Source organism: Mobula hypostoma, chromosome 1 (genome assembly GCF_963921235.1).
Source record: "Mobula hypostoma chromosome 1, sMobHyp1.1, whole genome shotgun sequence".
Classification (NCBI taxonomy): domain Eukaryota; kingdom Metazoa; phylum Chordata; class Chondrichthyes; order Myliobatiformes; family Myliobatidae; genus Mobula; species Mobula hypostoma.
Window position 1 is genome coordinate 196162146 of NC_086097.1, and position 27442 is coordinate 196189587.

At 39.5% G+C, this 27442-nt stretch overlaps 1 protein-coding gene across 1 annotated transcript in view; it reads left to right on the plus strand.

The window, feature by feature from the left end:
- Positions 1-27442, plus strand: part of colec12 (collectin sub-family member 12) — a 135888-nt gene that overhangs the window by 72072 nt on the left and 36374 nt on the right. Inside the window, exon 3 of the mRNA XM_063062579.1 lies at positions 18526-18648. Within this exon, the coding sequence (XP_062918649.1) occupies positions 18526-18648 (123 nt within the window). The remainder of the gene's footprint in view (positions 1-18525; positions 18649-27442) is intronic.

Genomic DNA, 27442 nt, shown 5'->3' on the forward strand with positions numbered 1-27442 from the left:
TGCCATAGGTGTTTGTGTTGTCCAGATGGTCTAAAGCCATGTGGAGAGCCATTGAGTTTGCGTCTGCCGTTGACCTATTGTGGTGATAGGCAAATTGCAATGGGTCCAGGTCCTTGCTGAGGCAGGAGTTCAGTCTAGTCATGACCAACCTCTCAAAGCATTTCATCATTGTCAATGTGAATGCTACGGGGCAAGTTATTAAGGCAGCTCATGTTATTCTTCTTAGGCAGGGGTCCCCAACCTTTTTTGCACTGCGGAGCGGTTTAATATTGACAATATTCTTGCGGACCGGCTGACAGGGGTGAGTGGTGTTCAAGTAGGGTTGCCAACTTTCTCACTCCCAAATAAGGGACAAAAGTAGCAGTCAAATACGGGACACTTGTGTTTACCCTAAGAAAGACTACCATGACCATGAAGCCTTGCGCGGGCACCTGTGTGCGCATGTGTGACGTGCCGATTTTTTTCTACAAATCAGTTTTGGCTTAATCTTCCCAATTCTGTTAAGTGAAACTACACTGTACATACATTATTTCTACTTTATATAGGCTGTGTATTTATCATATCATTCCTGCTTTTACTATATGTTAGTGTTATTTTAGGTTTTATGTGTTATTTGGTATGATTTGGTAGGTTATTTCAAGTTCAACAGTGCATGACAGAGAATGAGGAAAGGTGCAGCTGACTCATATTGTTTCATATCGCCAAATCATATTGTTTCCTCGCAGCCTGGTAGCACATGCTTTGCGGCCCGGTCGTTGGGGACCACTGTTCTTAGACACTGGTATAATTGTTGCCTTTTTGAAGCAAATGGGAACTTCTGCCCATAGCAGCGAGAGGATGAAAATGTCCTTGAATACTTCAGCTAGTTGGTTGGCATATGTTTTCAGAATCTTACCAGGTACTCCATCGGGACCTTCTGCCTTGTGAGGGTTCAATCTCTTTAAAGACAGCCTAACATCGGCCTCTGAGACAGAGATCACAGATGTCATGAGGTGCAACAGAGATCTCCACAGCTATAGTTGTGTTCTCCCTTTCAAAGCGGGCTTAGATGGTGGATGGGAAGAAATCTGTTCCCAAAGCATTGTGTGGGTCTATAGGCTTCTGTACCTCCTCCTTGAAGGTAGTAATGAGAAGAGGACATGTCCTGTGTAGTGGGTACTTCGTGAAGGATGTTGCCTTTTTGAGGCATTGCCTTTTGAAGATGACCTCGATGTCAGTGCCCATGATGGAACTGACTGAGTTTACAACCCTCTGCAGTTTTTCCTGAATTCGTGCATTGATGCCTCCATACCTGGGATGCAACTGGTTAGAATGCTCTCCAGACTACATCTGTAGAAATTTGGTATGTCTTTGGTGACATACCAAATCTTTTCATCAACAGAAATGAACCTTTGGAAAGCTCGTTGATCATTCTCCTTCCTTCCAACTCAACAGGAATATATTTTTAACAATGGGTTTAATTGGTGGAATTCTGAATATGCAGAGCCAAACGAGGCCAATTAGCAAGAGAGTACAAGTAGAAAGTGTGTTTTTAAAAATTATTGTCATTAAGTAAAGGTGGCGTAAATTATGTCTTTAGCAGATTTGGTATGGTTAAAATATGTTGAAAATGCAATTTCTCTATTTCTCTGCTGCTACTGAAGCACCTTCAATAACTCCAAAAGACTGAGGTTTGGTAAAATACTGAAAGGCTTTTATTCGCTGTACAATACGACCTCCACCGTGAGTGTCTGCCCCCGGACTGAGGGGGAGGGGCAAGGCGAAACACCTTTATACAGGACCCTGTGGGAGGAGCCACAGGGGCAGTCAGCAGAGGGGCGTGTCCAGACAGTTAACCCAGTTACAACATATATACATATGTTATATATGCTACTTATCCATAGAATGAATTTTCCACCAGAACTGAAAGTAGAATTTAAAGCAAAAATGTTTAATTATCACAAATATTTGCATTAAAAAATGGAACACTTAATGATTTCATGTTTAAGGATATTACTGTAGAATCTAATCCTGTTCCTAGACCTCTAAACAAGCTTCCTGTAGTCTTTTCCACATACAAGAGAGCATTGTTTGAAGTTTATCATAATCACGTTGGGTATTGTGGAATGGATACTTCTTTCCATAAGGAATATATAGCTTGTAATTTCTTTGAGTGTCTAAGTGATTAAAACTGCCGTAAAGGAATGAATGACATAACAAGATTCTTTTGGCATGAAGCTGATGTAAACTAGTTCAGGACACCAAAATGGTGTCCTTTGGTTGGCGTGGGCTTGTTGGGCCAAAGGGCCTGTATCCATTCTGTATTGCTCTGTGGCTATGACTAAGGTATTCTGCCCTATGCATAAACTACTATTTTATATAAAAATCATTCAAAACTAGTGTTACTGAAGTTTTAATCTAGAAGCTCTGAATCTTCCCTTGACATTCAAGTAATGTTATAGTCGTGCCACATAGGTTTAATACCTCTGCTAAATCCTGAGCCTATGCTCTTAGAAATTGCTATTGTTTACAAGTCTTCTTTCAATCTCTTTCTGGGAAGCATTGTCCTTGGAGGGCCTTTGAGAAAATAATATGATATTTTTCGGAATATAACTTGTAATTGTCAAAAATATCCATCATTATGCATGTGCCATAAGCAAATTATAAGCCAGAAAGCTGAAGAGAAACCTCATTATAGAGACAATGACATTCTGGAGTCATAGAAAGACACAGCATGGAAACGGTAATCCTACCGCAACCTATTTTATTTACTTCATATTCCCATCAACTCAAAGTTCAAAGTAAATTTATTATCGAAGTACATATATGTCACCTTACACAGCCCTGAGATTCATTTTTTGCAGGTATCTATACTTTACTAAAATTCTCATTCTGTTCATCTGTTTGTTGGTTTGTCTGTTTGTGCCTTCAAATTAGCCCCAAAAGCTGCATTAAAGTGGCACTTTTTTTGACTAAATGGACTTAAAATGCGCTAACTTACAGAATGCATACAAAGGTCAGGGTTATCTTCTTTTAAAATTGCTCACTCGTCAACAGGCCCCGCTTTCCACACCCAATTCCAGCTTCCATGGAAACCATGACGCGACACCACGACGCATGCACACGGCCAGCCTCAGCAGCACCTCACGATGCTCACAGCAGTGACACCAACCACAGCAAAAGGGCAGGGCAGCTCTATTTTGAATGGTCACATTCTGCTAATCACCATCAGCATGTGCAGGATTGGGACAGATAAAACTGTGATCCATGAATAAGAGATAATTAAATCTTATTGTATTGAAGTACTTCAAAACACACTATTCCCAGATTCTACACTTGGACTAATAAGAGATAGGAAAGAAGGAGAATGGGGAAAAGGGTGGAGGACTACTCCGGGATTTCTGAAGCAAATGTTCTGGGTCCAGTGTATAATGTTTCTCCACGAAATGGTGACCTCTACTATTTGAGACTTCTTCATCACATAAAGGGGCCAGTATCTTTCAAATCATTGAAAACACATGATGGAGATGTCCTTCCATCATTCAAAGACGTCTGCAGAGAGAGAGGATTGTTGCAAGCTGAAGATCATTGGCAGCAAACTATGGAAGAGGCAGAGAGAACAAGAATGCACAGAGCAGTGAGAGATTTGTTTGTCATCTTGCTAACAAACACTGAAACAATCCACAGCAATTATGGAACCGGTTCAAGAATGCAATGTCTGAAGATTTCTTAGAAATGGAGAGGAGAACTATCAATGATCCTAATATCATGATCGATGAGAGGCATCATGGACAAGCTCTTCTGCATCTCCAAGAGAAACTTGAGAACTTGGGCAAAACACTCGAAGAATATAACTTGCCGACATCAAGAAACGGTACAATTACTCGAAGTGCTGGCAATCTGGAATTTTTGTGCGAACTGCAATACAACAGAGACAAACAGCAGGAATTTTTTTCACAGAAGGAACCCCAATTGAATAATGAGCAAAGAGAGTTATATGAATATGTGTGCGACTGCTTGGAAAGGAATCTCTCCTCAATGATTTTCATTGATGCACCAGGAGGAACGGGCAAGACATTTATCATCAACTTGATCCTCGCTAAAGTTAGGGGAGATGGAGGTGTTGCTATTGCTGTAGCATCATCCGGTATTCCAGCAACATTGATGCCTGGTGGTAGGACAGCACATTCAAGATTCAAGATACCCCTCAAAGTCAATGAAGATGCCTTTTGTAACATCGATAAAAACACCAATACTGCTAATTTACTCCAAAATGCGCGGCTTATTGTCTGGGATGAGTGCCCCATGATTAGGAGGGAGAGCTTCGAAGCCATGGACCGGACTCTTCATGATGTATGCGGCAAGAATGAGGCCTTCGGGGGTATTTTAACCATTTGCTGTGGCAATTTCTGTCAATTTCTAGCAGTTGTGAAACAAGGAAATAATGCTGATGTGGAGAATTCATGCATAAAAAACTCCTACTTATGGAGAAGCTTCATCAAGTTTCAATTGCAGAGAAACATGCGATTGAGTGAGGGAGAAGGACGGTATTCTGGGTTCTTATTGGATGTTGGAGAAGACAAGATTGCGAAAAGTTAAAACGATGAAATCGAATTACCTGAAGATATGATTCTGCCAGCAAAAACTATGGAAGAAAGTATTGATTTCATCTACCCGACATTCGACAATCCTGCAGAACTGTTCTCGAAGAATTCTATCTTGGCTCCTCTTGATGAAATGATGCAAAAAATAAACTTCACATGCATTAGACACTTCCCTGGAATCATGAAAGAATACTGTTCCTTCAATGGCGTAAGCGAAGGAGCTAACGCCACTCATTTTCCAACAGAATTCCTTGATTCGGTTGAACTCTCTAGATTGCCACCACGTAAACTGGAATTGAAGAGGGGATCTCCCATCATTTCAGTGGGGAACTTGGATCCACCAGGGCTGTACGACAATCTCATCGTAGCAACAATATATATTGGTGTGTTCAAAAATGACGTTGTCATGATCCCAAGGTCAGAAGGGGAAGATGTCCCTCTTCAGCGGAGCCAGTTCCCGATACAGTCATGCTTTGCTATGACTATACATAAGGCGCAAGACCAAACCATGGAGAATGTGCAGATTTTTCTGGAGAAACCGGTATTCCAGTATGGTCAGCTGTATGTGGCTTTTAGCCAGGGAAAGAGAAATGAAAGCAGTAGAGTATTCATGAAGGGTGGCAGATCAACCAGAAATGTTGTCATCAAAAGTGTCCTTCGTTAAACAAGGAGGAGCTATATTTGTCTTGCTACGCATCTTTCTTCTTTAATAAACTGATTTTTTCTTCTTTAATTTCCAAAGCAAAGCGATAGCAATAGCATTCAGGGAAATTTAATGTTCATTCTGGTCACATCAGACCTTTCTCACAAAGGGTGCCCCAACGGGTCACCTGGTTGTTTGGTACTCAATAAATCCATAACAGAATAATAACCATAATAGAATCACTGAACAACCGCACCAACTCGGGCATTCATTCAGTCCGCAAATGGCAACAAGCTGTGCAAGTACAAAAAGAAAGAAATAATAATACATAAATAAGCAATAAATATCTAGAACATGAGATAAAGAGTCCTTGAAATTAGGTCCATTGGTGTGGGAGCATTTTAGTGATGGGGCAAGTGAAGTTAGCCCCTTTGGTTCAAAAGCCTGATGGTTGAGGAGTAATAATTGTTCCTGAACCTGGTGGTGTGAGTCCTGAGGACCCTGTACCTTCTTTCTGGTGGCAGCGGCGAGAAGAGAGCATGTCCTGGGTGGTGGGGGTCCCCGATGATGGATGCTGCTTTCCTGTGACAACACTTCACGTAGAGGTACTCAGTAGAGGGGATGGCTTTACAGTGGGATGGACTGTATCCACTACTTTTTGTAGTATTTCCCATTTGAGGGTATTGGTATTTCCATACCAAGCTGTGATGCACCCAGTCTGTATACTCTTCACTACACATCTACAGAAGTTTGTCAAAGTTTTAGATGTCATGCTGAATCTCCAGAAACTCTGAAGAAGATGGGGTACTACTATGCTTTCTTCATAAATGCACTTTCATGCTGGGCCCAGGACAGGTTCTTCGAAATAATAATACCAAGGAATTTAAAGTTGCTGACCCTCCCCACCTTCTCTGATTCTCCCCACAACTCCCCATTCCCCCCACAGATTCCATCACTCGTCTACACAACTTATAGCAGCCAAAATAACCTGAATATTTTTAGGTGGAAACGAGACCAACCATAGGAACCCCACTCAGTCGCAGGGAGAATTTATAAATTCCATACTGACAGCACTAGAGGGCAGCATTGACCTTGGGTAACTCACACAAAATGCTAGAAGAAATCAGCAGGTCAGGTAGTATCTATGGAGGGAAATAAACTGTCAATGTTTTGTATCAGGATCCTTCATTAGGACCTGGGTATCTGGAGCCATGAGGTAGCAGCAATACCAGTTGTACCTATTTTGCCAACTTAGGCTTTAGAATTCCACTCCTTGGCAGAGTCATAGAGCACAGAAGCAGGACCTTCAGCCCATCAATTTAGTGCTATCCTATTTTCTGCCTAATTCCATCTACTCATACTTAGACACTAGCCCTTCATACCCCTCTCATCCATGTAACTATCAAAATTTCTTTTAAATGCTGCAATAGAACCCATATTCACCACTTCCATTGGCAGCTCCTTATTCAACACCTGGACCACTCTCTGATCGAAGAAGAGCCCCCTCAGAATCTCCTAAAATATTTCACCTTTCACCCTAAACCTATAGCCCCTAGTTCTGGTCTTATCCAACCTCAGGGGGGAAAGCCTGCATGTATTTACCCTATCAATGCTTCTTATAATTTTGTCTACCTCCAAGATCTTCCCTCATTCTTCTACACTCCAAGGAATAAAGTCTTAACCTATTCATCCTTTCCTTATAATTCAGGTCCTCAAGTCCCAACAACACTCTTATAAAGTTTCTCTGCATATTTTTAAGTTTGTGATATCTTTCCTGTAGGTAGTTAACCAGAACTGCACTTCAAATGTTGGCCTTACCTACAGTATATCCTATACAACTTCAACATAACATCCCAGCTCCTGTACTCCATTTTTCCCTCTGACCCCTGCAATCCTCTACCCTTCCCTGACCCCAGTTCCAACTTTTGCTATGTCTTCCCATCCCCTCTGAGGCAAAATGTTCTTTGCCTTCCCTTTGTACCCCTGCATTGACACCTCAGTGAGTTCAGCGGCCACCAATCAGCTGAGCTCTCCTTCTATTACCTCCGCCACCTGCCTCTAAGCCTACTTCTCTGACAAGAATTCTCCACATCCTCACCAATGACCTCTCCTCCTGTACTGAACCTTCCTCCGCTTTTTGGACACCCACCTCTGACCTTCTGCCCTCTCTGGATCTAGTTCAGGGAAGGGGATGCTGTTGTAGTCTAGGAAAGTTGCAGAGGCCAGACAACAAGTCTCAGATGCCTCATCTTACTTATCGCTTGAAAAGGACCCTACTCAGGAGCATCATGGCCATTGTTTCCTGTACTATCACTATCTTGGAGTTTGATGATCTCCCATCCATTGCCACCAACCTCAGTTCCCATACCGCTCGTTTCTACCTCCTACCCAATATTCACAAATCGAACAAGCTCAGTACTCCCATTGCTTCTGTCTGCTCCTATCCTAATGTCCATATACCTCAACTCAATTTTGTCCCCCTTGGTTCAGTCGTATCCTACCTAAATCCACGACACTTCACATACTCTCCATCACTTCAGTAGCTTTCAATTCCCTGGCCTGGATTGCCTTATTTTCACCATGGACATTCAGCGCCTATACGCTTCTATCCCCCATTAGAAAAACCTTAACACTTTCTGCTTCTTTCTGGTCAACAGGATCTCTTTATGCAAGGCCAAATCTTTATGTATATTTAAGGCAGAGGTTGATGGATTCAAGACTGATCAGGGCATGAAGGGATATGGGGAGAAGGCAGGAGATTGGGGCTGAGAGGAAAATTGGATCAGCCATGATGAAATAGTAGAGCAGACTCAATGGTCCAGGTGGCCTAATTCAGGTTCTACCCCCTGTCCGACCGCAGCTCTAGTTTAAACCCCTCCGGAACAGCACTGCCAAACCTTCCTGCAGGGATATTGGTCTTCTTCCTCTTGGGTGCCCACCATCCCACTTGTACAGGTCCCACTTTCCCTGTAAGGGAGCCCAATGATTCAAAAATCTGAAGTCCTCCCTCCTGTGCCATTTCTTTAGTCTCAGGTTAAAATGCATTATCTTCCTATTTCTTGCCTCACTAGCAGAATCACTGTCTTATACAGCATGAAAGTTATTGTTTTGTAGCAGCAGTACAGTGCAAAGACGTAAAAGTTCAATAAATTACAAAACAAATGGTGCAAAAATGAAGGAATAATGAAGTAGATTTCGTGGGTTCATGAACCATTCAGAAATCTGATGTTGGAGGAGAAGAAGCTGTTCCTAAATTGATAAGTGTGGGTCTTTAGGCTCCTGTATCTCCTCCTGATGATAGTAATGAGAAGAGGGCATGGGATCGCCATTGGTAGTCACATGACTTCTCTTTTAAGATAGGTACATGGAGCTTAAAAAAATAGAGGGCGATGCGGTAGGGAAATTCTAGGCAGTTTCTAGAGTAAGTTACATGGTCGGCACAATATTGTGGGCCGAAGGGCCTGCAATGTGCCATTGATGTTCTAAGTATGGTGCGAGACATTCTGTGGACTTCATCAGGAATATGGTCAGATGCTGCAACAACCAGGTGAGTGGAAGCTAGACATCAAGTTGGATTAGTTATCGCACTATTGTTGAATTTGTGGAATTGCCAACACTTGCTGGTAATTACGGTTTGACTGCATGAATGTTCATACTTGCATACATTATCTTGCTACAGTTAATGAAGAATAAATATTTTTCTCCCAGATGTTTATATACATACAATGGATTCCATTTAATGGGGTCATCGGTTAATCGGGTAGCTGCTTATTTGGGACAATTCCTAAAGAACACAAACTAATCGAGAAAATAGCTGGGATTCACTTAATTTATTTTGGACATTTTGCTGCTTGGGACAGGAGGCTGTTACCAAACAGCTTCTAACTGGTGTCTGTCATGTGTACTTGTGTGGCCATTAGATGCTACTCTGTGCTTATAGGGAAAAGTTTTGAAATAGCATCAGTTGTGTATGTTTCTGTTCAAAAAGTAGTAATTTTTGCCACTGATACTTGGAAGAAATAAACAGTAAGATAGTTCAGAACTGTCTTTGCATTTCAAGTATTCGGGCTTGGAGGTGCTAGAAACAACTGGGAGTGAAAATGAAATGATTTTATTATTTCAGCAAGTTAGGTACTTGAAGGTATTGACAATTATCTTGAAAGTTACAATGAAAATGAAGATCTGGAAGGTGCATTCAGTGGAAGAATTGTATGAAGGCAGTACATTATCTGCACTTGGTGTCTGCACTGATTTTGTTCATTTACAGTTAATCAAAAGAATATGGCAGCGTATATCGAATTAATTCCTCCGTGGGTAAATATTAGGAACTAATACATTTTTATAGCACTGTAGTGGTATTGGCAGTGTTCTAATTTGTTCTGTATTTTATTCAAATATCTAATTAGTTACCCAGTTAAGTGGCAGATTGTCTTTTTTATACCTATTTAACTATTTCAATGAAAATTCATCTATAGAGAATTAACACAAGTAAAGGGAAAGATTTGGGAAAGGGATAAAAAATGAAAAAAATAAGTAAATAAGTACATAGGGATTGGATAATTATGTCTGCGGGCAGGAGCAAGCATGAACAAATTAGGATATAAACACCTACAATGGTTGTTACATAGGCTTATATACAACAATTTGGACCAGTGGAAATGGTCCAGAAGAGTTATATGGAAACTATTACCATTTTTCTTAACAACTAATACCATTACTTAGCCTAATAGATTAGAATTACCACAGTACATAATTATCTATTTAAGTGTCTAATTTGCTTTTATATCATCTCAATGTGTACTTAAGAATGTATAAATAATTATAGTTTTATACATATAAAAAAATGGAAAAGGTTATATGTGTGAAAAAAGTACATGATATTTGTGAATTCCTTATCCAAATAAAAATAAAATTTTAAAAAAAAAGAAAATTCATGTAATTTGGGCAGCTGCTTAATTGGGCCAAAATGTACTGGTTCTGATGTATCCCAATTAACAGCAATCTGTTGTAAATGTGACAGAACTATAGAAATAGGAAAGGTTTCTGGTACTATTACAAAATGAATTTAGATGTGTTCACTCTTGTAAAATAACAAGTATAGTTTTTAAAAATATATTTAGATCTTTGGGATTTAAATAAATAAAATGTTCCATTGCAGAAGAATACTTGGAATGTCTAACAGTTACATAAATAAAATTTTTGAGGAAATTTCAAATAAAACTTCAACACAGTGGTAATAATTACTAAGAATTTTAGTAATGTTTATGTTAGAAGAAGCATCTGCTGTCCAGATGGTTCAACATTCCGTTCCTGTATCTCTGTGGAGTCTTCAATTACTCCTTTCATTCTATACAGTATTGATGTGAAACATTTTATTTCTTCCTTAATGCAATGATCACATGAACAACAAATGAGTTAAGAAACTTTTAACTTTCCTTATATGATCAGTGCATGTTGTGATCACTATTAGAATTGCCAGTCTAGACAAGTGCATGGTAGAATATCGTCTGTCATTTCCACAGACCAAGATGTTTTAAATGAGGAAAACAGAATGGACTTACTATATAATTTTTAGTATTACAGATTAGCTTTATTTGTCACATGGATATCAAAACATCAAAACTTACACTGAAATGTGTCATTTGCATCAATGACTAATACAATCCAAAGATGTACTGGGGCAAGCCCACAAGCATCGCGAGGCTTCCACTGCAAACATACCATGCCCACAACTTACTAGCCCCTTTGTCTTTGGAGTGTGGGAGGAACCCAAAGCACCCGGAGGAAATCCACACAGTCAGGGGGAGAAATGTACAGATTCTTAGAGTCATAGAGTCGCAGGACAGAAACAGATCCTGCGGTCCATCTGGTCCATGCTGAAACCATTTAAACTACACCAGGAACATAGCCCTCCATATCCCTACTATCTATGTACCTATCCAAACTCCACTTAAATGTTGAAATCGAGCTCGCATGCATCACTTGTGCTGACATCTTACTCCACACTCCCACAACCCTCTGAGTGAAGAAGTTTCCCCTCATGTTCCCCTTAAACTTCTTAACTTTCACCTTAAGCCTCTGGTTGTAATCCCATCCAACCTCAGTGGAAAAAGCCTGCTCGCATTTACCCTATCTATACCCCTCATAATTTTGTATACCTTTATCAAATCCCCTCTCAATCTACTTTGCTCTAAAGAATACAGCCCTAACCTATTCAATCTTTCCCGATAATTCAGCTCCTCCAGACCCGGCAACTCCTTGTAAATTTTCTCTGACACTTCCAACTTCATTTACATCTTTCCTGTAGGTGGATGACCAAAACCGCACACAATACTCCAAATTAGGCCTCACCAACATCTTTTACAACTTCAACGTAACATAGCGTCTTCTGTACTCAATACATTGATTAATGAAGACCAATGTGCCAAAAGCTTTCTTTACGATCCTATACATGTGATGCCACTTTCAACAAACTATGTACCTGTATTCCCAGATCCCTTTGTTCTACCACACTCCTCAGTGCCAAACCATTCACTGTGTAAAACCTACCCTGCTTGATCCTACTGAAGTGCAAAACCTCACACTTGTCTGTTTTAATTTCCAACTGCTATTTTTCAGCCTATTTTTCCAGCTGATGCAGATCCCTCTGCAAGTCGTGATAGTCTTCCTCACTGTCCACTGCACCCCCAGACTTGGTGTCTTCCACAAACTTGCTGATCCAGTTAACCACATTATCATCCAGATCATTGATATAGATGACAAGCAACAATTGGCCCAGCACCAATCCCTGTGGCACACCACTAGTCACTGGCCTCCAGTCAGAGAGGCAACTGTCTACTACCACTCTCTAGCTTCTCCCACAAAGCCAATGTCTAATCCAATTTACTTCCTCACTCTGAATGCTGAGCAACTGAACCTTCTTGACCAGCCTCCCATGTAGGACCTTGTCAAATGCCTTACTAAAGTCCATGTAGACAACATCCACTGCCTTACCTTCATCAATTTCCTGGTAACTTCCTCAAAAAAATCTGTAAGATTGGTTAGACGTGACCTACCACACATGAAACCATGCCGACTATACTTAATCAGTCAATGCATATCCAAATACTTATATATTTGGTCCCTTAGGATTCCTTACAATAACTTTCCCACAACTGATGACAGACTCACCGGCCTATAGTTTCCTAGTTTCTGTTTAGAGCCTTTTTTAAACAGCAGAACATCATTGGCTATCCTCCAATCCTCTGGTACCTCTCCTATCTCTAAGGTTGTTTTAAATTTCTCTGCTCAGGTCCTGGCAATGTCTGCACTTGCCTTCGGTAGGGCCTTTACAGACAGCAGAAGGAAATGAACCCTGGTTGCTGGCATTGTAAAGTGTCATGCTGGTTGCTAAGCTACTGTGCCACCTTGTTCTTTTTTTCATTCAAGATCAAAAGAAAACCATGCTCTGAATAACCAATATCATTGATTACATAGTTGTTTATTTATTGCTATGATATACTTCAAAATTTCACTTTTTCATATTCATAATGAATATCATAATTTCCCATTAGTTGGAGCAGTTTGTAACTGTTCTACAATATTCAAGTTCAAGAATGCAACCATATCGGCAAACGGTGAAATTACCATTTTACATCCACTTCCATTCTGGTCAGAATGAGGTTTTGAACCTTAAGCTCATGACTACTGTACCAGTTGGGAAATGCAAAGTTATTGCATTACTTGCAAACTAATCTTGTAACACAGTGTTAAATAGTTCTTGCAAATAAACTATTATCAGAAAGTTGACTAATAATAATCACACAAAACTGTTGACTGCTGTAAGGTCAAAATATTATTGAACTTATATGAATTATTCATAGCTCAAAGGTTTACTTTCAACAGACCAGACTTTTGACCCCCAGAGATAAAAACATCACCTTCAAGATCAGTGGTTCCCAAATTGGGCGATATCACCTCTCCCCCACCCCAGGGGTGGTGGGGGTTTCCAACGGGATGATAAAGATAAAGGGGGTGATGGGGCTAGCATTTCCTACAGTAGCAAAGAGAACAGTTGAGGGATGACAGGGTTAATTTAAGAAAATAATTACTTATTATAAGTGTTTGATCCTCAGTGCCTCATAATTGATCACAATGATCATGTAATCACTTCATCTCCTCCTAACCCACCGTTCTCTTAGACCACTCAAGCATGTTACAGCTGTGGAAAAACAATGTGATGCTTCTGTAAATGGCACATGATGAGAAAACTGTATGGAAGAAATTGTGTTATTCTTGGGCCCAGCCCATACATCATTACCATTCACTACTGTAGTACAGTGTTAGCTATTACGATTCTCACACTCTAACCATGCAGTGACACAATTCCTGTGAATTCCGGTATGGCATTCAATGGGGTAATGTTCAAAATCTACTCTTTGAATGGTCTTGACTGCATTTCTTTAGCCCATATCTGAACCAAAATATCACTACCCCACTTTCTGCACCTTCAGGCAGAGAGTCCGGTTTTGCCTGAGTTATGATGATGTCATAACTATTCCCTATATCGATCGCAGTGCTTGAGGTTGGACTTAAGATATAGTTGATTGACTGTGGTCGTTAATCCATAATGAAAATGACAGAAGCAGATCAAATGAACATGACTGAAGACAGTATAGTGTGGAATATCTGAAATATGGATTTATACCAGCACCAAGCAAACAGCAGCAGCCAATGTGTCTACTGTGTCACAAAGTTTTTTTCAAATTAAGCAATGAAACTATCCAGGCTCCTTGAGCATTTGAAGAAAATACACTCTGATAAAGCAAACAAGAACTTAACTTATTTTCAGTTACTTTATGAAAACTTTCAGAAACAGAAAGCACTTCAAAACATGTTTTCCAGCACTTCACAACAAAATAATAATGGTCTGTGTGCTTCATGCATTTCATTGCTCATTACTAAATCTGGAAGGCCCCATACAATTGGAAAAGATCTGATTCTGTTAGCAGTAAGGAAGGTTCTGAGTATGATTTTGCACAAGTCACCAGATCAATTCCACTCAGTGACAACTCTGTTCAAAGATGAATAAATGCAATGTCTAAGAACGTGGACACACATTGTGCAATGTACTTAGGATAGCAGAATTTGCTTTGCTGTTAGATGTCTCAACTGGACTAGGCAACGAATCTTTGCTTCTTGGTTATGTTCACTTCATAATATATGAAAGCATAGTTCAAGAGTTGTTATTTGAAAGGGGACTAGAAACATGGGGAGACAATATTTCATGTCGCTGAGCAATTTTTCAAAGAGAAGGACATTCTGCTTACCAACATTTTTCATTGTGCAACAATGGGCACCATCAATGGCAGGACACCACCGTGGGGTTATTACTTTCTTCAAAAAAGCTGTACCTAACATATTTACTATTCGCTGTGTAATTCGCAGACAACAACTTGTCGCAAAAAGCCTAAGTGATTGGTTGAACAGATTATTAAATAGCGTTGAATAAAATTAAGACCCATGATCTCAATTCCTGACTATTTCAGGAGCTGTGTATTGAGAATACTGAACGGTTTGAATGCTGTTGTTACACACAGGACTCAAATGGTTCTCAAAAGTAAACTGCCTGAGATGCCTTTATGTGCTTTTTGAAACTGAGATAGAATTCTTTGAAGGCCTGAATGCTTCATTCAGTAATCAATTCACAATTGATAGACATTACATTTCATATTTGTCAGGATTACTTGCAAAACTAAATGAAATCAGTCTTCAAGTTTGAGGAAATGATGTGAATCTTATCAAAGTCAAATCAGGCGTCTCCACATTTCTATCCAAGTTAACCCTATTTGAGTGTAACATTGGCTGTCATGACCTTTTCTAATTTCTGGACTTCTCTGAGTAGGAAGAGAAAGAAAGAATACTAGATGATGATCTTCAAGTATCTGTGCCCACCTGGCTGAGGTGCATAAAGACATGTCAGAGAGACTTCAGGATCTTCTCTTGATCCAAGTTCCTGATTCGGTAACTAATCCATTCCTGAACACTTGTAATGAGGAATTAACATTGCACGTGGAGGAAGAACTAATCTCACTACAAAATGACTTTGAGCCAAAGATAAGGTTCAAAAAATCATATCTAGACTTTTGTTTGCAGAAAGAAATGTCTGAACGCCATCTTGCACTGTGGAAGAAGGTCAATATGATCTTTACTGCTTTTCCAACAACATACTTAGTGGAGCATGGTTTCAGTTCAGTGGCACTACTTCCTTCAAAGTAATGAAACAGACTGCAAAGTACTAAATGTGGGGATCTGACATCTCCTTCAGGGTGTAATTCAGTCTGATGTTGAGAAACTGATATCGCTGCACCAAGCCCATCCATGTGGTCCCTCTCCTTCTCTCCCTCTCCCCCTCCCTCCCTCTCCCCCTCTCCCCCTCCTAGTTGTGGGACTTCTGACAGCAACTTGGTTGCAGTCACAGCTCTGAGTCAAATTCTGGCAGAATGCATCGACATATTTTGTGTTTATTTATTTTGTCTGGGATTGCCCACTGCAGGCACAGCTAAGGCTCTCATTCCAGCTGGGCAGAAATCAAGCCGAAGGTGGCGCTGAGTAGTAACATTATAGCTGAATATTTATGAGTTAAATATCTGCTTCAATTTTTCCCAGGCTATCTTCCCTATGCAAAGCAGCATTATAATACTAATCTTCAACTCCCATTTTTTTCTAAATGCTAGATATTTGGTAATTTATATTTGAACTAAAGCAAACAGGTAGCAGATCATATTTCTGGTATCTGTGAGGATAATTCATTAAAAGTGGAGAAAATCTGACTAATAGAATAAACATGGCAAGGACCCTAAATAACCAGTCCCCAGCTAAATTCCTTCCTATGTAGAGTGTGGAAATGTAGGTGTCATATTTGCTGCTCTGTGCTGTTAGCACCACATAATATAGAATGTATTGCTGCTGCAAATTTCGTTCATCTGGTTTAATTTCAACAGAGAGCAAGTAGTAAGATTATAAAGACAATTGGCTAGGAGGGGAAATAATTCTGGTATAGCTTGCACTGGTGATCAAAGTCCTGTAATCATTGGCTAGTAGGAGGGTTTCTATCATATTCCCAGTGCAGTTACAATGCCGGAGCGGCAATGCTCAAAAAGAATTTGGAGTCATCGTATTAAGTCTGCATCTGAGTGAACCGTAATTCTCACCCCAGCTGACTGATCCACAGACTTGCAGGAAGTAAAAGCAATTTGCATTGAGAGACTTAAATTCAGTGTCAAGGTGTGACTGACTAAGTCACTCAAGATATTCATCATGGCAAGCAAACATTCTCTTGGAGCCCCCCTTGGTAGAATTACTAAAACTGAGAATCCATCAATTTTTTACTCTATTAGGAACATTGCTAACAGTAGATGATTCTGGTGAACTTCACCGACAAATGTCTCCCTTGTAGTACACATTTGCAGAGGGAGCACATTCTAACTGGTTGCTGATCCAGTTTACCATATTATCATCTAAATCATTAATATAGATCATAAACAACAAAGAACACCCCTGAAAGTTCAAGCACCTGTGTTGTAACAGGCTAATACACACAAATAGTCTAAAAGCTTCTGAAGACAGAGAACTAGACTCCCAAGATTGGTGTTGTAAGGGCTGATTCAAATATCCCAGTTATAGGCCGATGACCATGTTTGAAAAGCTGAGTGACAAAATGTAGTCTGATCTGGCAGCCCTCCTTGATCACTGGATGAAGAGTGCACATTAACTTAGCTGCAGGTTTATTTTGTATATATTTACAGTATAAGAGCTTCCCATTTCTTCTGTGCTGCAGAGAATAAAGTTCCAACCTATTCAACTTTTGCCAATAGCTCAGATCCTCCAGACCCAGCAAAATCCTTGTAAATTTTCTCTGTATTCTTTCAAGCTTCTTGATATATTTCATGTAGGTAGGTAACCAGAACTGCACATAATGACCCACTACTGTCTTACACAACTTCACCATAACATCCCAGCTCCTCTAATCAATGCCCTGATTTACGAAGGTCAATGTGGTAAAAATGCTTTTTACAATCTTATCTACCTGTGCTGCTACTTTCGAAGAATTATGGATCTGAATTCCAAGATCCAGTTTTTCTACCGCACCCCTCAGTGACCTGTCTTTCACAGTGTAAAGTCTTGGTTTGTCCTCCCAAAGTGCAAGGCTTCACACTTGTCTGCCTTAAGTTCCACCAGGCATTTTCAGCCCGTTTTTCCAGCTGACACAAGTGCCACTTCAAACATTGCTGGCAAACCTCATTGTCCACTATGCCCCTAATCTTGGTGCCATCTGCAGATTTGCTGATCCAGTTTACTATATTATCATCTAAATCACTAATATAGATCATAAACAACAATGGACCCCCCACTGATCCCTGTGGCCCCCCACTAGCCACAAACCTGCAGTCAGAGAGACAACCATTTACTACCACTCTTTGTTTTCTTCCATAAAGCCGATGTTGGATTCAATAGTGAGAGAATCTCAGAGCATAGGCCCAAATGGATGAACGCATAGTCATCAATGTATGGCTAAACAGAGTAGATGAAGGATATTGAGTAAGGAGATTCAACCTTTTTGTGGGATTGTCTGTGGTGTCAGAATGCTAGTGTGTGGTTGCTGCAGGAGACAATAATGTGTGGGAGTCAGTTGGTGTGATGATCAGTTTGTGTGTTTTTCAGAGTAAATGTTACAACCAGAAAAATCAGTATTTCTATTGGCCTGGAGCTCTCGTTGACCTTTCATGTGAAATCATGAAATTTATTTGGCAATATTTTATTGTTCTTGGAAGTCACACCTGCCTCTTCTGATGTTGGCCATGGTAGCTATCCTGAACTGTCTGGTGCATGAACTTCTTCTTGCCACTTTCAATGACCCACTGAGTAAACTCTCTTCACTCCTCTTCTTCTCTTCTCCACTCTCTTCTTCCCCTCGCCTCTGCTAACATTCCACAGCAGCAACACTGCTCTGTTGCTCTGCTTTGTGGCTGCTATAGGGAATGTGCCTTTAAAATCTGATGCCCTCAGACAGCTGCATAACAAAATGATTCCAGCTGCAGTGAATGTGGTCCTACTGGGAACCACACAAATCCTACTTCGGCACATGTAAACCACCTAAAAGCTGTTTCTACTATATTTATGGCTTATCCCAGTATTTTGCCTAAAGGAACTATGTGCAGCATAGAATTCGCACATTCAAAGTGGTGGTTAAAAATGTCGTTAGATTCTCTGTACTTATCATACCTGCCTGAAATATTAAACCTTGTATTTCTCTTGCAGGAATTCAGGAAGGGCCTCAGTGTAATCGATGTAGAAACAACTGGGCACTGAAGTTTTCTATTCTGCTGCTCTATGTCCTGTGTGCCATGTTAACCATTACTGTAGCCATCCTGGGCTACAAAGGTAACAGAACTTCTATATCTTCCTCTTAAACTTTTGGAATTATTGAATGACCAATCAATTTACGTGTTCATTATTTTAAGTCATGACCATGGATAAACCCAAGAGTGATTTACTTTTGGATCACTGTGGTTCAGAATTCAGCCACCATTAATATCACAGTTCAACAAGACAAACACAGCTAACGTATGGTATTCATTCACTTTTAAAGCATTAGAACTATTTTAGTTTCATTCTTTCAGAGACATGTTTTCAAAAAATGGAATGCATTGGGAAAGAGATAGCATGTGTTTTATGAATAATAACTTCATTATGACAGCAGGTAAACTTATCTTCTGTGTTGTGCTTGTCTATGTAATGTAATTCTCATTATTCAATTTGCAACTACAGTATACTCTTCATTCAAGCTTTGGGTGTATTCTTGGACAGAAGAGTTACTTCCTTAATTAAAAGGGAAACAAAATGATAAAGCAATGTATTTTGTTATCTATAAAGCCAAATTTGGTATTTTGAACATGAACTAATTTTATTGGTGAGCCAAACATATCAAAAATGAGGATAAAGTATTCAGCTTCCAATTTGTAATTAATAACAAATTTAGTTTATATCTTTTAGATTTTTAAGGTACAAGGCATTTAATTATAAATATATACACTGAATAAGACAAACAACATGTAGCCATATGCTTAAATTGGTTGCATCCAATAAAGAGTCAGTGTTTCATAAATGTTACGAAAGACAAAGATTAATCCTTACTGTGGCCATTCGCCTGCCATATTCAGCACCACCAAAACCTCTGCATCTGCATAGATGTTCCAGGTGAGAGGCGACTTTGTTTTGTTCTTAACTTTGTGTTCTGCAAATAATTCAACCTTCCAAGTCATTTGCTTTCTGTGAATGCAGTGGAATGGTATGCTATATTAATGCTTTATGTAACATAAGGGTGAGAACAATTTCCAACCAGTGACCATTTTAACTTGCAATGATTTAATTTATCCATTTTGGGTTTTTTTTTTGGTGTTTGTATTTTAATTTTATACTGTGGCCAAATGTACAAAGTTTTGATCAGCAAAACAAAGGTAAATAACTTATGTTAAACCCAAGCAGAAAGGAGATACCTTTACTTTTCCTTCATTTCTCCTCTTCTTGCCTTTTCAAAAAACCCAGTTCAATATGACAATGTTTACTATCCCAGTCAGGTTTAAATCCAAGAGGCAGACTCACCTGTGTTTGGCAGCAACTACCTAGGAATGATAGTGTTGTTCACTCTGATCTTAATCTCTAATTAATAAATTTGTACTATATACAGATCTACACAACTGAGGAACAGACATTGAAACAAAGTGCATGTTTATTCAAGTGCTCTTCAAATACTATCTCAGGAACATTAAAGAAAGTCATAGAGCAGTTAGTTCAAATCCTTCATAAAAGCGATAATCATTATATTGAGTCATAGAAAAGTCACAGCACAGAAACAGGTCCTTTTACCCATCTAGTCTGTGCCAAATTATTTAAACTGCCTACTCCCATTGACCTGCAATGGAGCCATAGCCTTCCGTACCTCTACCATTTATGTACCTATCCAAACTTCTCTTAAACGTTGAAATCAAGCTCGCATCCACCATTTGAGTTGGCAGCTCGTTTCACACTCTCACAGACTTGTCGGATGCACGACAACTTTGGCAGGGCTTGCAAGACATTACTTCCTACAAAGCAAAACCCAATATCATGGATGGCAGCAATGCTTCACTACCAGATGAATTCAACACTTTCTATGCCCACTTTGAAAGGGAAAATACAACTACAATTGTGAAGATCCCTGCTGCACCTGATGACCCTGTGATCTCTGTCTCAGAGGCCGATGTTAGGCTGTCTCTAAAGAGAGTGAACCCTCGCAATGCTGAAGGTCCCGATGGAGTACCTGGTAAGGCTCTGAAAACCTATGTCAACCAACTAGCTGGAGTATTCAAGGGCATTTTCAACCTCTCACTGCTACAGGCAGAAATTCCCACTTGCTTCAAAATGGCAACAATTATACCAGTGCCTAAGAAGATTAACTTGAGCTGCCTTAATGTCTATCACCTGTTAGCACTCACATTGACAGTGATGAAATGCTTTGAGAGGTTGGTCATGACTAGACTGAACTCCTGCCTCAGCACAGACCTGGACCCATTCCAATTTGCCTATCGCCACAATAGATCAGCAGCAGACGTAATCTCGGTGGCTCTCCACACAGCTTTAGACCACCTAGACAACACAAACACCTATATGTCAGGATGCTGTTCATCGACAAGAGCTCAGCATTTAATAACATCATTCCCACAATCCTGATTGAGAAGTTGCAAAACCTGGGCCTCTGTACATCCCTCTGCAATTGGATCCTCGACTTCCTAACCAGAAGACCACAATCTATGCGAATTTGTGATAACATCTCCTCCTCGCTGATGATCAACACTGGTGCACCTCGGGGGTGTGTGCTTAGCCCACTGCTCTACTCTTTATATATACACATGACTGTGTGGCTAGGCATAGCCCAAATACCATCTATAAATTTGCTGACAATACAACCATTGTTGGTAGAATCTCAGGTGGTGACGAGAGGGCATACAGGAGCGAGATATGCCAACTAGTGGAGTGGTGCCGCAGCAACAACCTGGCACTCAACGTCAGAAAGAGCTGATTGTGGACTCCCGGAAGGGTAAGACGAAGGAACCCATATCAATCTTCACAGAGGGATCAGAAGTAGAGAAGAGTGAGCAGTTTCAAGCTCCTGGGTGTCAAGGTCTCTGAGGATCTAACCTGGTCCCAACATTTTGATGCAGTTATAAAGAAAGCAAGACAGCAGCTATACTTTATTAGGAGTTTGAAGAGATTTGTTATGTCAACAATTACACTCAAAAACTTCTAGAGATGTACTGTGGAAATCATTCCGACAGGCTGCATCATTGTCTGGTTTGGGGGTGGGGGGCTACTGCACAGAACCAAAAGAAGCTGCAGAGGGTTGTAAATTTAGTCGGCTCCATCTTGAGCACTAGCCTACAAAGTACCCAGGACATCTTCAAGGAGCAATGTCGCAGAAAAGCAGCATCTATTATTAAGGACCTCCAGCACCCAGGGCATGCCCTTTTCTCACTGTTACCATCAGGTAGGAGGTACAGAAGCCTGAAGGCACACACTCAGCAATTCAGCAACAGCTTCTTCCCCTCTGCCATCCAATTCCTAAAGGGACATTGAACCCTTGGACACTATCTCACTTTTTTTAAATAAATAGTATTTCTGTTTTTTGCACAATTTTTAATCTATTCAATATATGTATACTGTATAAAGTATACTGAATAAGATTTACTTACTTTTTTCTTCTATATTATGTATTGCATTGAACTGCTGCTGCTAAGTTAACAAATTTCACATCACATGCCGGTGATAATAAACCTGATTCTGGTTCTGATTCTGAACCCTCTGAGTTAAGAATTTTCTCCTCATGTTCCCCTTAAACTTTTGAACTTTCACCCTTAACCCATGACCTCTAGTTGTGGTCCCACCCAACTTCAGTGGTAAAAGCCTGTTGCATTTACACTATCCATTCCCCTCATAATTTTGTATACCTCTATCAAATCTCCTCTCAATCTTCTATGTTCCAAGCAATAAAGTCCTGACTTATTCAATCTTTCCTTATAATTCAGGTCCTCCATACATACCCGGCAACATCCTTCTAAATTTTCTCTGTACTCTTTCAACCTTATTTACATCTTTCCTGTAGGTAAGTGACTAAAACTGTACAAGTAGGCCTCACCAATGTCATACAACTTCAACATAACATCCCATCTCCTGTACTCAGTACATTGATTTAAGAAAGCCAATGTGCCTGAAGCTTTCTTTATGATCCTATCTATCACTGATGCCACTTTCAATAAATTATAGACCTGTATTCCCAGATCCCTTTGTACTACCGCATCCCTCAGTGCCCTACCGTTCACTGTGTAAGACCTGTGCTGGTTGGTACAAGACTTCGGTATGTATAACAACTGTTACAAATACTGACAAACCAAATGGTTGAATCCCTAAATTGTGCGTCAGCATCTCTCAAACCATCTGCCATAAAAGTTTATATGGAAAACTTGTGGTAACTGACCAAGAAAATAATCCATCAATGATTCTTATAAATAGCTGTTTTTGTTGGGGATGTTGAAGCATGAATGGGCTTGAATCATTTTGCTGCCTAGTGTGGTTAAGAGAATACCAGGTGTGATGATTGGTGTCAAAGCAAGTTGTTGCTTGGCTCACTACTCTCAGACTATCAGTACTGTGTTGAGAAAAGAACACAGAACTGGGAAATGCATGTCTTAGTTTTGTTTTACTTGAGTGAGGCACACACTTATGATGTGGTGGCATGATGGTGTATGTCACTTACATACTTATACATATAACCTGTAATGAATTATGGAAACAACAAAGAATACTTAATCAAACAATATATTTATAATATTACTCAAATATTACTGAAATATTAAATGTACCTCAGACAAAGTCAAGACTCAAAAGGTTGAGCATAATGCGACCAGTGTCCTGAGCTGCGTATATTTCAATGCAAGAAGTATCTCAGGAAAGGTGAATGAGCTCAGAGCATGGATCAACAGCTGGAATTGTGATGCTGTAGCCATCAGTGAGACTTGGTTGCAGGAGGGGCAGGACTGGCATTCTGGGGTTCTGTTGTTTTGGACGACAGAGTGGGAGGAATTAAAGGAGGAGGGGTGGTGTTTCTAGTTAGTGAAAATGTTAAGGCAGTGCTTCGGCAGGACAAACTGGAGAACTTGACTAGTGAGCTGTTATGGGTGAAACTGAGAAATAGAAAGGTATGACCACATTAATGGGGCCATATGACAGAACACCCAAAGTCCTAGGGACTTAGGGGAAGAAATTTGTAACGAGATCGCACACTGTTGCAAGAAGCATAAAGTTGATTTTAACTTTCCACCTACTGACTGGGTGTAAAAGTTTGTCAAATGTGTTCAGGAAAGTTTCCTTCATCAGTACATAGAAATCCCAACGAAAGAGTGTACGATACTTGATCTGCTATTTGGCAACGAGACAGGACAGGTGACAGAGGTTTGTGTAGGGGAACACATTGCACCCGGTGACCACAATGCCATTTGTTTCAAAGTAAATATGCAGAAAGATAAGTCTGGCCCACGGGTTGAGATTCTAAATTGGAGAAAGGCTAACTTTGATGGTATCAGAAATTGTTGGGCATTAATGTATGTTTAGCACATATAAAGGAAGTACCAACTAATTGAAACATTTTATCCCATTTCTCTATGGGTAGGCAAAGTTGAAGTTCTCTTTCCCATTCATTTTTAATTTTATCAGATACATCTGGCTGTAATTTTATAATTATATCATAGATAGATGCTATTAATCCCCTCTGAAGAGGATTTAAACCTAAAATTTTATCAATGATATCAGTAGGGTATGAGGTCGGAAAGGTAGGCAACATAGTATTTTAAAAATTTCTTATTTGTAAATATCTAAAAAAATGGAATCTAGGCAAATCAAATTTCTTAGATAACTGTTCAAAAGACATGAAACAGTTATCCAGAAATAAGTCACGAAAACATGTTATACCTTTCGTTTTCCATACCAAAAAGGCTTGGTCCATAACCGAGGGTTGAAAAAAAAAATTAGATATAACAGGGCTTGATAATATAAATTTATTCAAACCAAAAAATTTACGAAATTGAAACCATATTCATAATGTATGTTTAACTATTGAACCATTTGTTTATTCAATTTAGATAGTACAAAAGGAAGTGAAGTTCCTAAAATGGAAGCTAACGAGAACCTTTGTACAGAGTAGCCTTCAAGGTTTACCCAATGTGGGCTTGGAATTATATTCCAATCTTGTTTCCAAAATATTAAATATCGAATATTAATTGCCCAGTAATAAAATCTTAGATTAGGCAGTGCCAAACCACTATCTTTCTTGGACCTGTAAATATTTTTTACTTAATCTGGGATTTTTGTTCTGCCATATATAAGAGGAAATTTTAGAATCAATAGTATCATAAAAAGATTTAGGAATAAAAATTGGTATCATTTGAAATAAATATAAAAATTTAGGTAAAATAATCATTTTAATAGCATTAATTCGGCCAATCAGTGATAGAGACAATGGGGACCACTTAGTAATCAGTTGTTTAACCTGATTAATTAACGGTAAAAGGTTGAACTTAAATAGATCCTTGTGTCTCTGTGTCTCTTAGTGATTTTAACTCCCAAATAAGTAAAATAGCCAGTAATCACTCTGAATGGAGAACATCTATAAATGGGAACCTGCATATTTAATGGAAAAAGTTCGCTCTTACCTAGATTCAATTTATAACCAGAAAAACTACTAAACTGAGCAAGCAAAGTTAATACTGCTGGAATAGATTTCCCCAGGTTAGAAATATATAATAGTAAATCATCTGCATATAGTGATAATTTATGTGTCTCATTTCCACAGGTGATGCCAAATATATTAGGGGAGTCATGAATAGCAATAGCTATTTAAAGTAGTGCATAGAGCCCATATGTCTAAAGATAAATTAGCCCATCTTTATTCCCATATAAACCCTATTTGTCACAGATGTCACTCTGAGGTGGCTTCTTTAACTCATATGTTTTGGTCCTGTCCTCTTTTGGAAAAATATTGGAAAGATATTTTTGGTATTATCTCAACCTTTACCTTCTTCAGCCTGTTGGATGATTGCATTTGTTACTTTAATGGCCAGAAGATCTGTTTTATTGAACTGGAAGGAGACCAATCCTCCTACTACATTCCAATGGTTTTCCCAAACTATATTATGTTTAAATTTAGAAAAAATTAGAAGTGATATTTTTGATCCTTCGGTTAAATTTGAAGAGACTTGGAAACCATTTATTCAATACTTTCACATGATGTAATTTGACCTTTCTGAATCCTTTTTATTAACTTAAAATATATGAATAGAGGAGCGGAGTTGACAACATTACTGAACATGTTCGATTTAAGATATCGGTCTAGCCTTGTTTTGTTCCGTTTGCTTTTTTGGGCTTAGTATTTTAGTATTTAGTTCTTTTTTTTTTGGTTTTTTGGGGGATTTTCTTTGTACTTCTTTCTTTTTATTTCTTTTTTCTCTATGGTTAATTACATCATGAGTTTGGAAGTCTATTATACCTGTGTTATCTGAAATCTTTTCTGTATATGTTTATTAACAATAAGATTATTCCAATCTCTTTGTATCAACATTGTTATTTTGTTTATAACTTTGGAAAAATTAATAAAAAGATTTAAAAAGAAAATATTATTGGGCATGCGTGGATTGGGACAGGCTGTTTTCTAGCAAAGGTGTACTTGGTAAGTGGAAGGCCTTCAAAAGTGAAATTTTTGAAGGATAAAGCTTGTATGTGGCTGTCAGAATAAAAGGTAAGAATGGTTCTATTAGATTGAACCATTGAACCATTGAATAACAGGTTTAGGGAACCTTAGTTTTTGAGAGATATTGAGGCCCTGGTTAGGGGAAATAAGGTGATGCATTACAGGTATCGGCAGGTAGGAATAAATGAGGTGCTTATGAGTACAAGAAATGCAAGAGAACACTTAAAAAAGCAATCAGGAGGTCTAAGAGGCATGAAGTTCTCTGGCAGACAAAGGTGAAGGAGAATCCTAAGAGATTCTACAGCCATGTTAGCAGCAAAAAGATTACAAGGGCCAAAATTAGTCCTCTGGAAGACCAGAATGGTAATCCATGTATGGACCGAAAACACATGGGGGAGATCTTAAATGAATTCTTTGCATCGGTCTTTAATCAGGAGATTGACATAAAATCTATAGGAATGAGGCAAAGTGGCATCAACTTCATGGGCCATGTACAGATTACAGAGGAGGAGGTGCTTGCTACCCTGAGGCAAATCAGGGTGGATAAATCCCCAGGACATGGCAAGGTGTTCACTCGGACCCTCAGGGAGACAAGTGCAGAAATTGCCAGGACCCTCGCAGAGATACTTAAATCATCATTAGTGACGGGGGAGGTCCCAGAGGAATGGAGGATAGTCAAAGTCAGTCTGCTGGTTAAAAAAGGCTCTAAACAGAAACTAGGAAATTATAGGCCAGCCAGTCTGACATCAGTTATTTGAAGGTATTCTAAGGGACTGAACATCTGGGTAGATGAAAGATTAAGGATAGTCAGCATTGCTTTGTGCGTGGTATGTCACATCTAATCAATCTTACAGAGTTTTTTGAGGAAGTTATCAGGAAAGTGGTTGAAGGCAAGATGTTGTCTACATGTATTTTGGTAAGTCATTTGACAAGGTCCCACATGGGAGGCTGGTCAAGAAGTTCCAGTTGCTCGACATTCAGGATGAGGTTGTTATTCGGATTAGATATTGGCTTTGTGGGAGAACCCATAGAGTGGCCATAGAGGGTTGCTTCTCTGACTGGAGGCCTGTGATGAATGGTATGCTGCAGGGATCGATCTTGGGTCTTTTGTTGTTTGTCCTCTATATCAATGATCTAGATGATAATGTAACTGGATGAGCAGATTTGTAGATGATACCAAGGTTCGGGTGTAGTGGACAGTGAAGAAGGCTATCATGGCTTGCAGAAGGATCTGCATCAGCTGGAAAAATGGGCTGAAAAATGGCAGATGGAATTTAATGCGGACAACTGCGAGGTTTTGTACTTCGGTAAGACCAACCGGGGTATGTCTTACACAGTGAATGGTAGGGCACTGAGGAGTGTGGTAGAATAAAGGGAACTGGGAATGCAGGTCCATAATTC